The sequence below is a fragment of the Physeter macrocephalus genome, chromosome 17 (assembly GCF_002837175.3).
Source record: "Physeter macrocephalus isolate SW-GA chromosome 17, ASM283717v5, whole genome shotgun sequence".
Taxonomy (NCBI): Eukaryota; Metazoa; Chordata; class Mammalia; order Artiodactyla; family Physeteridae; genus Physeter; species Physeter macrocephalus.
This window is the reverse complement of record NC_041230.1, coordinates 55,390,309-55,407,104: the sequence shown is the minus strand read 5'-3', so window position 1 is coordinate 55,407,104 and position 16,796 is coordinate 55,390,309. Positions and strand designations below refer to the sequence as shown.

The 16,796-nt window shown below is 58.3% G+C and overlaps 1 protein-coding gene across 1 annotated transcript; it reads right to left on the bottom strand.

Moving 5' to 3' along the window:
- Window positions 1–223: 223 nt before the first annotated feature.
- On the bottom strand, window positions 224–16,649 carry CPNE7 (copine 7). The gene is given in 21 exon segments (XM_055078929.1): window positions 224–671; window positions 2,708–2,975; window positions 3,850–4,535; window positions 4,969–5,102; window positions 5,615–5,797; window positions 5,799–5,896; window positions 8,346–8,706; window positions 9,149–9,203; window positions 9,598–9,643; window positions 9,646–9,730; window positions 10,360–10,423; window positions 10,795–10,880; window positions 11,165–11,263; window positions 11,474–11,563; window positions 12,000–12,084; window positions 12,599–12,672; window positions 12,842–12,916; window positions 13,422–13,526; window positions 15,424–15,578; window positions 15,581–15,898; window positions 16,403–16,649. Coding segments are annotated over 18 exon segments (2,313 nt in total). The 3' UTR covers window positions 224–671; window positions 2,708–2,975; window positions 3,850–4,535; window positions 4,969–5,015.
- Between the last annotated feature and the right edge of the window lie 147 nt (window positions 16,650–16,796).

Below are 16,796 nucleotides of genomic sequence, written 5' to 3'. Positions count from 1 at the left end.
TGGGAAAGGGATGGTTCCATTTCCCAAAACTGACGTCAACTGTGAGATTTGGTGGCTTTCATGTGGTTCACTGTGCCTTTTACCATTTAATAAAGTTCAGTTTATTAATGATATAAACTTTCAATCCCAGTTTCTTACACATTCAGTCTACGAAGTTTAATATTCTGTTTATTCATCACTTTTAAAGTCTTTGATTCACGTTTGATTCCATTTATAAACCTAGACAAGCTCCTATAAACATGTTTAATTATATTAATACATTCACTCCATTTGACTTTCTTTTTAGCTCCTACAGTTGTCTCACAGAACAAATAGAAACTTGTACATCTAGCAAATTACACTTGTGAAGCTGGAGCCCCCGAAGCTCTCTGAGATGGTCCAATATTGTATGTACCCAGTAAGATTTCAACTTTAAATCACACATTGAAATCAATTTCTCAAGCACATATTTTAAATTGGTTTTACAAGGCTGACCTCTCAAATGTCCACAATCCCTCATCCCAAGCTCTTGGAAACAACTGTGTTTAGGAATTCGGAGTTTACCCATTTCCACAGCTACTGTAATGCCCAGTGGGGAATGCGCAGCAGCTACCACCAGACAACACACATGACTGTTTCTGCCTTGAAATGTTGGAATACTCACTCTGAGACAAAAATTATTATAATTTTCCCTATATGAAAAAGAAAAAAAAATCGCATTTGTAATAGCATCAAAAACAATAAAAACACCCAGGAATAAATTTAATCAAGAAGGTGAAAGACCTGTACACTGAAAACTATGAGGCACTGATGAAAGAAATTGAAGACACAAATAAATGGAAAGGTATCCCATGTTCATAAATCATAAGAATTCATATTGTTAAAATGTCTATACTACCCAAAGCCATCTACAGATTCAATGCAATCCCCATCAAAATTCTAATGGCATTTTTCACAGAAATATATATTTAAAAAAAAAATCCTAAAACTTGTATGGAACCACAAAAGACCTTGAATAGCAAAAACTATCCTAAGAGAGGAGATCAAAGCTGGAGGCATCATACGGCCCGATTTCAAACTATATTACAAAGCTACAGTAATCAAAACAGTATGGTATTGGCCTAAAAACAGATACATAGACCAATGAACAGAATACAGAGCCCAGAAATAAACCCCTGCATATCTGGTCAACTAACATTTGACAAGGGAGCCAAGAATACTCAACAGAGAAAAGACGGTCTCTTCAATAAATGGTGTTGGGAAAACTGGACAGCTACATGCAAAAGAATGAAACTGGACTGCTATCTTACACCACACCATTTTGAGTTAACAAAAGTTAACTCAAAATGAATTAAAGCCTTAAACATAAGACCTGAAGCCACAAACCCTGAAAAGAAAACAGAAAAAAATCTCCTTGACATTGGTCTCAGCAATGATTTTTTGGATATGACACCAAAAGCACAAGCAACAAAAGCAAAAAGAAATGAGTGGGACTGCATACAACTATAAAGCTTCTGCACAACAAAAGAAACCATTAACAAAATGAAAATGAAACCTACAGAAGGGAGAAAATATTTGCAAACCATTCATCCAATAAGGGGTTAATATCCAAAATATATAAGGAACTCATACAACTCAATAGCAAAAAAAGAGCAAATAACCCAATTAAAAAGTGGGCAGAGGACCCGACTAGACATTTTCCGAAAGAAGACATACAGATGGTAACCAGGGACATGAAAAGGTCCTCAACATCACTAATAATCAGGGAAATGCACATCAAAACCACAGTGAGATATCCCCTTACACCTGTCAGAATAGCTATCATCAAAAAGACAAGAAAAAACAAGTGTTGGTGAGGATGTGGAGAAAAAGGAACCTTCATGCACTGTTGGTGGGAAGGTAAATTGGTGCAGCCACTATGGAAACAGTATGGAGTTTTCTCAAGAAATTAAAAATAGAACTACCGTATGATCCAGCAATTCCACTCCTGGGTATTTATCCAAAGGAAATGAAATCACCCTCAAAGGGACATCTGCACTCCCACATCCACAGCAGCACTATTCACAATAGCCAAGACATGGAAGCAACCTAAGTGTCCATCAGTGGACGATGGATAAAGAGGATTGTCTCTCCCTCCTCGCCCACCCCCACCCTCCCTCCCTCCCTCTCTCCCTCTCTCTCTCTCTCTCTCTCTCTCTCTCTCTCTCTCTCTCTCTCTCTCACACACACACACACACACACACACACGCAGAGGAATAGCATTCAGCATAGAAAAGAAGGAAATCCTGCCATTTCTAGAACACGGATGAACCTAGAGGGCATTATGCTCAGCGAAATAAGCCACACAGAAAAAGACTCTCTGTTCTCACTGTATGATCTCAGTTACATGCGGAATCAAAAAAGCCAAACTCATAAAAACAGGCAGTAGAGGGTGGTGGCCAGGGACTGTGGGGGAGGGGAAACGGGGAGGTGTTGTTCAAATGGCAGAAATTTCCAGTCGTGAGTAAGCTCTGGGATCTGATGTACAGCACGGTGACTGCAGCTCACAATACTGTGTGTATAGCTGAAAGCTGCTCAGAGAGTAATCTTACATCTCATCACCACACACAAAGAAGAGGTGATTATGGGAGGTGATGCTGGTGGTAACTAGCCTTGTTGTGGGAATTGTCCCAAAATGTGTAAGTGTATCAAATCATCACATCACACGCCTTAAATTCACACATATTACCTGCCAGTTGCGTCTCAGTAAAGCTGGGGAAGAAGCTGCAGATTTGCTGTCAGCGCGGAACGGGGTCCTGTGAGCGCCTGGTTTGGGGCGCCCCCTAGTGGAAGCCAGCGTCTTGCCACCTCGCGCTCTGTGCAGCGTTGCGTGCAGGGGTGGACGGAGGTCCTGACGGACCCCAGGTCCTGGACTCCAGGAGGCGGCCGCCCCCCAGGGCCGGCAGGGCTGGGAGGGAGAGTCGGTCATAACTGGTCCACATCACAGCTCCGCATGCCTGGTATGAGAAAATAGTGTAGCAAAACAAAGTGCGGTTATGGAGTTCTTCTGTTTAAACAATAAGCTATTTTAGAAAATTTGAAAAATAAGACAAAACGCAGATGTCCCTCGATGCCTCTGACGCACCAAAGCCCAGGCAGCCCCTGGGTCCCCAGCCTCCCCACCTCCTGGGAGCTGCTGCACAAAACCGCAAGCAACAGGAGTTCACTCTTTCCCGGTCCTGGAGCCGGAAGTCCAAAACCAAGGTGTCGGGGCACGCTCCCAGCGCAGCCTGCCATGCGGGGGGGAAGGGGACAGCACCTGTCCCATCACTGGCACTTTGATGTTTTTTTCAAAATAAAAAGTTAAAAGAAGGCAACAGAGTAGCCGTGCCTACAGCAGCATGAACAGGTCTACAAAACATTCTGAAGCAGAATGCAGCCTTTAGCACAGTATTATTTGTGTAAATTAAAAATACAGGGAAATCCCTGGCAAAGCAAACAAAATAACAATATATGTACGAAAGAGCCATAAAGAGCAAATCAGCTTCCAGGGTGAGAATTCTGTGCCCAGAGCTCAGCCGCTGGCTCTGGGTCCCTTGGCATCTCCCAGCCGGGTCCTCACTCAGTCCAGACACACCGGCCTCCTGCCCGCTGCCCCCGTGCTGCCGGATCCACGTGCTCCCAGCACCATTTCTCTGTCCACCTCTCTGTCCGTGCTGTGCATGGACCCCTCCCACTCTCTCTCGGCTCTGCCTCCCCCAGGAGCTCAGCTGACCAGCCTCTGCTGGCTTCGCCCCTGAGCCGGGCCCAGGGACTGTCCAAGGCTTTCTGCCGCTGAAACGGCAACCCACTTCCACAGGACTCAGCGGCTGGGTTGCTTCTGACACGCACCCTCGCTGCTCGGGACCACATCACCGCCACTCTGCAGCCCTGCTGCCTCCCAGATGTGGATGGAAGGGCTGCTTCTTGGGTGTCCTCGCATCCCCGAAGAGACCAATATCGGCCCTTCTGGAATTCAGTGGTAGCCAGGTTACCATGGCGATGCCCATTATCCCCGCTGAACGGGAGATGAATCAGGAGCTAAAAATAGGCCCCCAGAGTGGATGGATGGAGGGATGGGTGGGCCTGGATTCAGGGTCGGAACAGTTTGTTTCTCCCCGACAAGATAATTTAGGGGAAATCTCAATTGGAAATCCACCCCCAGAGGGCTGGGAGGCGCTGGCAGGTGGTGACCCCTCCCCTGACAGAGCCCATAGCACACAGCCCCCAGTGGGTCCTCGTAGAGCCCAGTGTATGGAGCCCCTCCCCACCCGAGCCTGGCTGCTGCAGATTTCAGGCAGGGAATCACAGGAGCCCAGAGGAGGCTGCGCGGGGAGGGGTGGCCATCGCACGGTCAAGCACTGGCCCCCTGCACCCTTTCATTCCTGGGAGGGCCCTTGTTTCAGTCCAGGAGGGAGCTGGTGAGGCTGACTAGAAGCTCCCGGCTCCAGTGTGGGAGCTGCAGGGCACACACGCACCGCCCCATCCCTCCAGGAGTTGCAGGCCTCTGCTGGGGGGGCAGTAAAGGCACAAAGCCGCTGCAAGGACAAGATGACACTTTATTCTGCCTAAGCCTCCTGCCCCCACCCCCAGAGACCCCACAGACACAGAGAGACAAGGGGATGCAGCTGGGACAAAGAGGAATCTGGCTATAGGATGGGTATCCGGTGGGGGGATTCTGGGTTTTCTCAGAGACAGGTCGCTGCCTGCTGCCCCCTCCCCCATGAAGATCAGATGCCAAGCAGGAATCCCCCAGACCCCCTCCCCCACCCACCAGGCTCAGGCAGGGTCAGGCGTGCTCAGGGCGAACTGTCCCTCCTTCAGCCCTGGGGCCCGGAGGGAGGCTGGCCCACCAGGCAGCAGGGTCACAGGCGCCAAGGTGGGTGTGGGCTGGGGGACGGGAGGCCCCGGGCAGTCAGGGTGGAGGGTGCTGGAGACAGATGGTGGCCACGGTCCTGGCCGGGCCCCTACCGTGTGTCCTCGCGGAGCGGAGCCCGGCCTGGTCTCGCCGAGGTCTCTCAGAGGCATTCCTTGTGGCTGTAACACTCAACCAGCTGCCTGGGCACCTGGGCAAGCACACCCTTGGCCCGCGCCACGGGGGACGCCTGCGGGTGGGGACAGTGGGCCTCCAGCCGGCTTCCCGTCCCCCCGCCCCCTCCCCTAGAGCCGCCGTTCACACCGTGACCCCCACCCGCTAGGGGTCGCGCACCAGCTCCTGGGACCACGACCGGGAAGGAGTTCACCCAGGGGGCGGCCGGGTGGGCTTGTGCTAACGATGAGAACGCGGTCGCGGGGCCGTCCGTCCGCTCTGGCACTGCGAGTGGCGCAGGTGGGCCCCTCTGGGTCGCTGTCACCCTGCTCTGGACACGGGGCAAAGCGGCTGAGGCAGGAGGGGAGGCCCAGGTGCCCAGTGAAGCTGTGAGTGTGTGTCCACGGGACAGGCCGTTCTAAAGCACGTCACAAAGGGAGGGGGGAGCTGCCTGAGAGGAGCCCGGCCCTCCAGGGCATCCGTGTGACACTTCTCTAATGCAAAAGTTTCTAGGGGCCGAAAGCTGCTCAAAACGGCGGGGGGCGCGGGGCCCCAGTGCGCTGCCCGAGGGACCCGCCCAGCACTCACGCTCTCGAGCTCCCGGAAGGGCACAAACTGCAAGAAGTCACGGAGGGCAGGCTCGCGCCGGGGGGAGCACAGGACACCGCTGCCGCCGCTGAGGACCTGCGCGGCGGTGAAGTCGGCGTTGCCCGTCCCCACGATGATAGCCACGGGCCGGTGGGAGGCGCGCATGATGGCCTCGCGAGAGCGCGTCCGCCGTGTTGGTCACCACGCCGTTTGACGGGATCAGCAGGATGTAGTAGTGCCGCGGACACAGGGGAGAGGGCCCACAGGGACCCTTCAGGGCAGCTGCGTCTCCCCCCACTCAAACTCCAGGTCCACCAACCAGATGGCCTGGGGGTGACCGTGCTTTCCAAGCTTTCCTAAAAGCGTATTTGCTGAAGCGTAACCCACGTGCGCGCGCACACACACACACACACACACACACACACACACACACACACATGCGCGCGCGCGCGCAATCACAATGAATCGTGAGCACATGCTCTCTCTGACCCTGAAGCGGATACTGGAACGGCCACACCTTACAGACGGGGAGACCGCAGCTGGGGGAGCCAGGGTTGACCCAGGTCTGAGGCCAGAGGAGGAGAGGTCTGTGGGCTCTGGGTAGGAAGGGGCTCCCACACCCTGAAGAGTCGCTGAGATTCAAGGAACAGAGATTGGAAAGGACACACTCTGGTCCAGCCTGGCCCGGTGCCCAGTGCATCTGCAGAGGACAGACTGGGACTTGTTTCAAATAAAGGTCCATTTCCAGTGTGAAAAAAACAAAACCACTCAGAAATCGTTACTAAAAATCTGGATAAGAGAAAACATACATTAGAAGAAGGAATCACCCTGGAGGTGCAGCCCCTGGAAGGCTGGCCGGGCTGTCCACCAGTTGGCCCAGCCCCTGACCCAGTGGGCACCCAGCACTGTGATGTCTCCAGAGAAAAGGAGCCAACCGACAGCCCAACAGGGGCACCCTCTCCCAGAGGGCTCCTCTCTGAGCCCACAGACCAGGGGGACGGGCAGTCTCCTGTCCAGGATGGAGCACCCCCGCAGTGCCCAGCCCAGCCCTCAGCCCCACATGCCCTCCTCCCGCCCCCTAGAGGAGGGCCAGTTCTCCTTTAACATCTCACAGCCCTGCGTTTGCCAGTAGTGCAAACTCCACACCCTCACCGCCTGAAACGGAAGCTTCACCTGAGCCCGCGGACCACTGCCGTCAGGGCCCCCAGAAGCGTCAGCAAGGAAGGACAGGGCTTCTCCATGGGACAGAAAGACGGGTGGGGGCAAACTTCAGGTGGAGGCGCAGGGAAGTGGGTCCCGGGACATGCGCCCAGCATCCACCTTGCTCGGCTAAGATGAAGGGTCCGAGCCCCAGCAAGGACAGAGGCAGGCCTGAGAGCCCCCAGAGCCTGACTGCCCCCCCAGAGGAATCAGAGGGGATATGGAGGCCACCACAAGGGCAAGGTCAGCAGACTCCAGCCAGGGGCCCTACTGGACACACATGCGGTTTTCTTCAGCAAGGGGACCTCGTGAGAGAAGGCAGGGGTCCCCAGCAGGATGGTCACACCCACTGTCAGGTGGAGGCCCTTACCTTAACCCTGTTGCTCCTGGAAAATCCACCACGACGTGGATGAGGCAGCTGGACACTTAATACTCAGGAATGGACACTGTCTTTAAGTGTGATGATGGCATTGGAACCCTATTGTTTCTCTTTCAGAGGTTTATACTGATGTTTACAGATGAAATTATGTGTCTGAGACTTGCTTCAAAACAATAGGAGAACATGACAACTGAATGTAACCCTTAACTCCAGACTGGATTCTGTGCCAGAAGTAATATTGTGATAGACTTATTATGGGGGCAATGAGTGAAACTGGAGTGTATTCTATAGGTTAAAGCATTGGATCTAAATTAAACTACCTGAAATTGATATTTGTGCCGCAGTTATAGAAGAGAACTCCCGGATCTGAAGTATAAAGGGCAATGCTGCAACCCCGGCTTTGGGCTTCCATGCCGGGGAGAGCTGCCCCCATGCAGGGCGAGGGACAGTCGGACAACGGGACCACGGGCGATCAGAGTCTGGGCGATGGCAAGTCACGAAGATGGAGTAAGGCTGAGGGGAAGAGCCCAGATCAGGAGACCAGGACACAGGATGGGCAGGTCCTGGGACGGCAGGGAACGTGGACACGTGGGGACAGACGGACATGGGGGAGAGACAAGAGGAGGGGGTCGCCTTCAACGTGGGGCTCGAAAGCTGGACCGTGGTCGTGCACAGTGTCCTGGCCGCGAGCAGACCAACATGGAGAACTTGGGGTGGGGCGCTCAGGTCAGCAGCCTGCTCTCAAATGGTTCAGAAAGAAGACAATAGTAGCGTATATAGGTGGAGGCGGGCGGCGGGGAAGAGAGAAGCGAGAGGGGGAGGAAACAGGGCAAGAAGTCGATGACGGGTGAGTCTAGGGAAAGGAGGTACCAAAGGTGTTGTACTGATATTATTCTTCCATATATCTGATGTTTTTTTCAAAATAAAAAGTTAAAAGAAGGCAACAGAGTAGCCGTGCCTACAGCAGCATGAACAGGTCTACAAAACATTCTGAAGCAGAATGCAGCCTTTAGCACAGTATTATTTGTGTAAATTAAAAATACAGGGAAATCCCTGGCAAAGCAAACAAAATAACAACATATGTACAAAAGAACCATAAAGAGCAAATCAGCTTCCAGGGTGAGAATTCTGTGCCCGAGAACAGAGCTCAGCCGCTGGCTCTGGGTCCCTTGGCATCTCCCAGCCGGGTCCTCACTCGGTCCAGACACACCGGCCTCCTGCCCGCTGCCCCTGTTCCCTCGGCCTCCTTGCCTCCATGCCCCATCTCGCCCACGGCGGACCCCGGCCCTGCCCTGTCCCCCCGCAGCAGGCAGCCCTTCCTCATGCGCCCAGCGCCGGCACCTAGAGCTGGACCCTGGGCAGGCGGTTCCGGTAGGCCTCCTCCACGCCCCGTACTCTGGCGGGGGAGGGGGGTGAGCCCAGCCCCGCTGCAGCCCCACCCCGGGCGCCTGGCGCTCTTACCTTCACACTCATCGTCCTCAGGGTTGAAATCGATGGCAAAGTCATGGGACACCTGGGCAGGCACAGAAGGGACTGGTCAGTGGGTCCACCTCCCAGGACCCCACAACCCCACCTACTGGGAGAGGTAGGTCTGGAGCCACCAGGGCCACCACGTCAAAGACCCTTCGCACAGAGGGCGGAAGGACAGACCAGTGCCGGGCACCGCTCCAGCCCTGGATCCAGGGGGACCTGAAGCTTCTGAGTTGCATTAGCCAATAAATCCGCCCCCGCCCCCCACCCAAGTTTTCTGCTTAAGCCAGTTGAATGTCCTTTCTAACTGGAAGGTTCCAGACTAATGGCCCCCTCTGCCTGACAGGGCTGCAGTGCTGGGAGGTCAAAGGTCAGCCCTCTGGCCGGCAGGCGGTCCCTGCAACCTGCCCACCGCCGGTCACATGGTAGCTCGTTCCCAGCAGGAGAGGCAGCAGCCAGGGGTCCTGGGACCCGGGTTCTCCTACCTCATACTTGGGAGGGATCCGGGCTCCAAACCCCAAAGCAGAGAGCCTCTTGTCGCTGGAAGAGAGACGGCCCCATCACCCAGGGTCCCTGATCTCCCTGGGGGTGGGTGCGGGCACTTTGGAGAGATACCGACAGAGCCAGGAGACCAGGATGAAACTCTACGGAGGCCCAGGCCCCGCCCCGAGCCACATGGGGGAAACTGGGGCCCAGAGCCGTGAAGAAGCCACCCAGCGCGCAAGCCCCCATCACCTCCCAGGCGAGGGCTCCACCCCGCCACGGCCTCAGTTTACGGTCTGTGAAGTGGGATTCGGACGCCATGTCTGTGTGCAGGACCAAGGGGACCACGGTTGGGGGGCGGCCCCACCTCCCGTCCCGGGCCCTGCGGGTGCTGAGCCACACCCCACGCAGAGCCTGGGAGGCGCTGGGCTGGGGGCGCCGGGCTGCGCACCTGTCGTAGTCCTGGCAGGTCTCGCCCACAGCCGCCAGGGCCTGCAGTACTCATGGGGCTGGAAGGGGTTGATGTAGTGCAGGGAGCAGCTGTTCCTGGGGTCCCCAGTGGAGGCCGTGAAGTCAACGGCCACCTGCAGAGGCCACAGCGCGAAGACCCAGGAGCGCCTCCCTCCTGGGCTGGGGTGGGCACCTGTACCCCCATCTGACAGGTAAGGGAAACTGAGGCCTGGGGAGCCACTCGCCCAGGGCTGCAGGGAAACCCGGAGGTGTGAGCCCGAGGGCCCAGCGCTGTGTTGGCAGGATCACAGAAGGGACGCGCCAACCCCAAAGCTCCTGGGTCCCCAGGGCTGGCCAGCGCCTCTGAGGGCAATACCAGCCAGCAGCTGCAGGGAGCCAGGGCGGTCACAGCGGACCCTCGGCACCTCCTTCTACAGAGGGGCCTGTGGAGGCGGGGGTGGGGGAGGGACTAGGCAGGGCCGGGGAGCAGCAAGCCCTGAGCTGGGGTCCCTGGGTGTCCCCCGCCCAGTCACTTTCCTCAGGCCATTCTGGCTGTCACGAGAAGGAGTGCAGAGGCCACACAGAAGAGACCTGCAGGCCCTGCCGAAGGGCCTTTTCTGCACCCATCCACCCTGGGTGCCAGACGGGCTCTGAGTTACATCCAGGGTGGGGTGGGGCTGCTGGGAGCCCTGGGGTGGGGCCCAGGCGCTGACACCCATCCTGCTGGGATGCACCCAGCAGGCTGTGCGGACGGTCCGTGGACTCATCGCGAAGTGGTCTGGCAGCTGCCCATGATGTCGTCCCGGAAGGAGTACGCCCTGTAGAACGTCCGGGACCCCCACCCCAGGAAGATGAGGCCAGGGCTTCGGGGTCGGGACCCCTGGGGCTCCTGGGACCTGCCCTCCCCCAGGAGCCCAGCAGCCTCAGTCCCCTCCTCTCAGGCCCTCAGGCCGCCTGAATGCCCATCTTCCCCCACCATCTACTCTCTTCTGCCTCCCCCTCCCCTCTATCCCTCCCACCTCCACACGCTGGGGGCACAGACCTCTGGGATGGGGCCCTTGAGGGTCCATCTGACTACAGGGGGTTCCAGGCAGTGGCCGGCCACCCCAGCCCGGCTCACTCTCTGCAGAGCTGAGGCGGGAGCACCCACTCCACCCACTGCGGGGGGGCGGGGCTGCAGGCTGGGCCGAGGCTCACCTTCAGGTCTGCCAGGATGACCACTGCAGAGTTCTCGGAACAGCGCTTCTTCTGCGTATACTTGAGATTTACACAGTCCCACTGGGCCTGGGGGGCAGGGACAGGCAGAGACCCCCACCCCAGCGTGCCAGCACCTAACACCCAGCTCAAGGGGCAGGGGAGGCCTGGAAGCCCTGCCCCACCGGCATCTGTCACGTCAACTCTAACACAGGCTGGTGGTCTCCACTCCAGTCGCCTGGTGGGTGTGGGTGTCCTGCTCTGTCATCATCTTTAGCCTCTCTAAAGCCATCACAACAATTTCTGGGGCAACCCAGCCCAGGGCCAGTGCCCCAGCGCATTCTGGGGGACAGGCGGGCCCTTCCGGCTCTCACCTGGTCCTCCCGGAAGGCATTCTGCATCTCCGCGAAGGTGGGAGAGGATTCTGCGATGACGTCGTGCTTCCCGCGGGAGTCATAATCCCAGACGAGGCCCTGGGGACCCCAGGACCCCTCACCCGCCTGCCCCTCTGAGGCCCCCAGCCTGGCTGTCTCCATGCCCCTGCAGGAAGTCCGCCCCCTTCCCACCACCCTTCCCCACGTACCTCAACTCCAGGAAGGTGTGGTCTGGGGGGACTGGCCCCGCCCCAGCCCCGCCCCCAGCCGCCCCGTCCCCTCCCCAGCGCCCACCCTCGCCCCGCCCACCTTCAGAGGCCGAGGCTCCTCACAGCTGCACAGGCTGCTCGGAGACACCTTGAAAGGCTGCCAGGTGGGGCTCAGGTCGTTCTTCACCACCTGCAGACCGGGAGGGGCGGCTCAGGCGGCCCTGCCTCAGGCTCCGGGCAGGACCCTGCGAGCCCAGAGCTGCGTCTCCGAACCTCGTTCCTTCCGGGACCACCTTCCTAACCCCCCACATTCCTGGGCCACCTGGACTTCTTTTTCCTTAAATAGCCTTTTTTTTACTCAAATTAATTTATCTCAGAAAGAAACGCCTTCCCACTGGTGTAACTGAATCTTGTTTTATGGGCAGGTAGTGACAACAACTCCGGATTCTTGATTCTGGGACAGAAGCTCCACGCCCGCCTGGCCGCTCTCTGTTCAAAGGGGGACAGCGGTTTTGGAGGTCAAGACCCTACAGCCATGGGGCGCCGGGGAGGTGCAGGGAGGGCGGGGGTGACTCCTTCCCCTGTCCTTTCATGCTGTCCCTGGGCGCTGGCCAGGGACCCCTCACCTCCGTCCTGTACACCAGCCGATGGCTCTGACCATCGTTGCTCCGGTACAGCTCGAGGAGGGGGTCCGGCTTGCTGAAGAGGTCCCGCAGGAGGGGCAGAGGGTGTGCTTGGCAAGCGCTGGGGTCCAGGCTCTGCCACTTGCTGGCTGTGAGGGCAGAGCCCTCCCTAAGAGCGACGCCCTCCCCTCTGGAGCGTCCCTGGCTCCCCAGGGCCCAGCTCCCAGCCCGCCCCCCACCTGCCCGACCCCCGCTTCAGTCTCCATCCAGGGGAGGCAGCAGGCAACGCCCGGTCAGACGCCTGCTCTGTGCCCCTACCCCATGTGAGGAGCCAGCAGGACCGGAACCGAGTTCAGATCCAGTTCCTCCACTGTCTGGACGGGGACCTCCCTGAGTGCCCGTCCTAGCGAGCTGAGGATGCGCGGACGGCAGCGACACATACGGGACCCTGACAGCAGCACGACCGCCCGGACGGGCCGCCCCACCCACGGCTCTGAGCGCGGCCCAGTCCTCAGCCACCCGTCTCCCTGTGGACAGAGTGTAGCTCTGCCTACACCTCCTGACAGGAGGGAAAGCTGGGCCCCCGGGGGGCGCCCCTCACCTTGTCATCCAGCTTCCTGGCACGGAGGGAGAGCGCCCCATGGCCGCTGTTCCCAGAGACGTCCCCGACTATCACCTGGGCGGCGAGAGAGCGCCAAGGCTCCAGGCGGGGCAGGAGGGGCCTGACCCCACCCTTCCCTGCCCGGCTGCAGCCCAGCCTCGGGGACGTGTCTGGACGCCCCGGCCTCGGCCAGGAAGGGGCGGGGGTCTGCAGGGGGCGGGGCTGGTGGAAGGCGGGGCCTCACCGTGATGGGGGACTTGCCGGCGTTCCCGCTGAACTTCAGCAGCAGGGCTCGGGTCACCTTCTTCCGGGCCACGATCTGGAAGTCAGAGGCTCAGGGAGGGGTCCGCACCTGCTCCCCTGAGGACCCTAATCCCGCCCTGGGTCTCCCTGTCTCCTCCCCAACGCCCCCACTCCCCCTCGGTGGCCTGGTTCCCCAAACCTACCACCCAGGGTACCACGCCCTCGGTGCCTGGCAGCGGCCAGCCCGTGGCCCTCTCTCGCTCCACCAGGCCCTCAGCTCAGCGCACCCCACCGCCTCCTGGGCCCTCCCAGCGCCCACGCAACAGGTGAGGAAAGGGAGGCTCTGGAGGAGGGAGACCGCCCAGAGACACGTTGGTGAGCGCGTGTGTGCCGCCTGCGGCAGAAGCCGCGCCCCGGGAACCCATCACCCTCCATGCACCAGGCCGAGGACCGCGCAGCCCCTACCACAGCCCAAGGCCAGCGAGCGAGCGGCCATGGGGGTTCCCAGCCCCATCCAGGACCCCCGGGCTGCTCCCTCCCTGGGGTCTCAGCCGCCTGCCCAGGCCTCCCCCACCGCTCACCAGGCCCCCCGGGGCTGCATTCCCCGTTGGGCTATGAGCCCCTGACTGGGCTGCGTTGACCCGGAATGCTGTGTGCAGCCAGCAACACCGGCTCACCAGGGGCAGCTCTCAGACTGGTCTGCAAACAAGACAGAGGACGACCACCCTCGTGCCTGCTGGAGGACCAGGGACTTCGTATGTGTGCGGACTCCCCCTGTTCCACTGGCCAGCGAAGACAGAGTCCTCAGCTACGGCCGTGGTGGGTGATGGCAGCGCTGACCCTCTTCGCCCTGCTCCACACAGGCTCCTGTCTGACAAGCTGAGACAGAAGGGACAGAGGACCGCCCCCCCCACCCCCCAACAACAGGATGTGCCTGGCTAACAGCTCCGAGCACACAGGAACATTCTGTGCAGAAGAGAAACCCATCCCAGGCGGGGGAAGCGGAGGCCAAAAAGGGCCACGTGCCAGGCCCCCCAGATTCTGCCATTTGAAGACTCACTTCTGGGCTCTCCTATTAGGAGTAATAGGATAGTTGGTTTAGCTGGTTTGACAAGTGACCATGCTTCCTGTGAGCCCCTCAGCTCCCACGGAGGTGGCCTGTTTCCCAGATGAGGAAGTAGAGGTTCAAGCAGAGGTCAGGGACTTGCTCAAGGGCGCACCACTGGAATCTGAAGCCAGGGTCCTAGCGTCTGGCCACTGACGGTAGCGCCCCCGACGGCTCCACAGACCTGGCAGTCCTGATGGGGCCTTTCCATAATCTAAAGTTTACGTGTATGTCCCGATGTGTGTCCATACATGTATCTGTGTCCATGGATCTGCACCCACATATGCATGCATGTTTGTCCGTGCATGTGTGTCCCTGTGTGTTGTCCTCTTCCATGCTCATGAGGGCAGGTAAGAGGCCAAGACTGGGTAGAACCCTTCCCTGTTGCTTTCACGTGGGGCTGTGCCCTGCCTAAATCTTGGTCCTCTTATCTGATGGAAGGCTCTACCCTGCCAGCTCTGACCCAGGCAGCGCCGGGGATGAGTCACACAGGCTTCACCTTGGGTAAAAGGAGTCGGACACAAATGAGAACATACTGTGTGATTCATGGACCTGAAATTCTAGAACAGGCAAAACTACTGGGGGAGGGGATTGAGAGGAGCAGGGGACCTGCTGGATGACAAAAATGTCCTGTGTGTAGGGCTTCCCTGGTGGCGCAGCGGTTGAGAGTCCGCCTGCCGATGCAGGGGACGCGGGTTCGTGCCCCGGTCTGGGAGGATCCCACGTGCCGCAGAGCGGCTGGGCCCGTGGGCCATGGCCACTGGGCCTGCGCGTCCGGAGCCTGTGCTCCACAGCGGGAGAGGCCACAGCAGTGAGAGGCCCGCATACCGGGGGGAAAAAAAAAAAAAAAGTCCTGTGTGACCTGGGTGACGGTCAGGTGTATACAACTGTCTAAGCCCATCAAACCCAACCCTCAAGGTCTACACATCTTACTGTATGTAAATTACACCTCAATAAACAAGAAGCACCCCCAGAGCACTCACGAGAATCTAATGTGGGACACATCGAGTGTGTGGCCCAGAGCCTGCGCTAAGCAGTCTGGCTGGTGGCTGGTGGCTGGTGGCAAGAGCTCCCGTTACACTGACCATGGTAGAGCTAATTGGGAACGACCTCACCAGAGGATGCAGTGTCCCTCAGGTGGCGGCTGGACCTCAGACTAGTCACTGCCATGGGGAGAGACACGGGAAGGGCTCCCTTATGATATGGAAGTGAAAAAAAGCAAGCTGCAGAACAGTATATGCCGTTTGTTTTTAAAAGTGTATCTACAGAGAAAAAACTGTGCTCCTTTGCTCAGTTAAGAATCAATCTCTCCAGAAGGATGTACAAACCTGGGAACAAGGCACGAGGGAGATATATGGTCCAGGGTGTACCCGTTATACTTTCTGAATTTACATCCATATGAATGTATTACCCGGTTCAAAATCACATTTTTTTAAGTAAAAAATTTTTTAAGAGAAGGAGCTATGGAGTCAGAGCACCTGGTACACAGTCTGTGTGTAATCACGCTGTCCCCGGCCACCACTGCCATCGCACCGGCCGCCAGGACCAGCTGAGGTCTCCATGCTGTCCTCCTCCCTCTCCTTCCCAAGGGGAAGGGCGCCCACCTGCCCCACGGTGCACTCCATGCCCCCCAGAAGTCGTCATCCTGGCAGCTGAGGCTGTTGGGCCCACGGCTGTCGCAGACCTCAAAGCACAGCTTCCGCACCTCCTCAAAGCAGCAGTCCAGTGTGAAGACCTTGGAGAAGACCGGATGCAGGCTGCTCCGGACCACCTCGGTTCTGTCCACCTGCAAGCAGCCCTGGGTGAGCACACCCCCGGGGTGGGGTGGGATCTGTCCACCTGAGCACTCCCCGAGGCCCTGTGCCCGGGGGTGGTCCTGAAGGACTTGCTTCCAGGCCCTGCAGTGGGAAGACAACCCCTCCCCCTCGCCCCGCACCTGCTGCTGCGAGACATCTGGATGCCCCAGGGGGTCACTGCCCTGACCCCTGGGCTCCTCCCTCCCTGAGACAAAGGCAGTCCTCTGGCCCCCACAGAGGGCCTTCTCATCCCCACACCACAGACCCGCAGGCAGGCTCAGAGGGGAGGGGGTGTCCAAGGGCCTTTGTGAGGTCACTCACTCAGCAGGGGCATTCCACCTGGACCCCAGTCACCACCCAGAACCCAGAACTCTCACCTCCCTTGACCCTCCAGGCCCCATGTGTCTCTGCAGCTTTGCTGCACCAGCCCCTACCCTCCCAAGTTGGCAGGGCCGCCCAAGCCCCTGTGAAGTCAGGACACCCGCCCAGGGCCAGATGGAACAAGGGACACTGTCTAAGTCTGGCTGTCCCCCTCCTGGGTTCCCCTGACCAGGAGCCACGCTGCAAAGGGATGGCCCTGGGCACCCAGTACTGCTGCTCCCAGGATGGTGGCCTGCTTCCCTGCGGGAGTGAAATCTTTCATAACCCAACCTCAGCCCACCACCCTGCACTTCTGTGCCACTCAAGCAGAAGCAAGCTGCTGGGTCCAGCCCACACTTCAGGGACAGCACAGACAAGGACACCAAGGTGGGACCTCGGGCCAGGGCAGGAGGGGGAGACCACGAGGACAGCTGCCCAAAGTCCCCAAAGGGGTGATGGCAGCGCAGCCAGGGAGGCCGGTGGCCGCAGTGTCCACTGGGTGGGCCGTGCAGCTGAGGGAGGCCTGCTTTTACTCGTGCCTGGCTCATGTGGAGGCTCTGAGGATGCCCTTGGCAGGAGCCGCCTGGACGGCGCTCCCAGAGTCCCTCCACCCTCGGTCCCTTCCAACAGGGACCCAGCTTTACCGCCTCTGCTGGAGGCACCATCCTTCCTGGGGAAACTTTCACAAGGGCAGG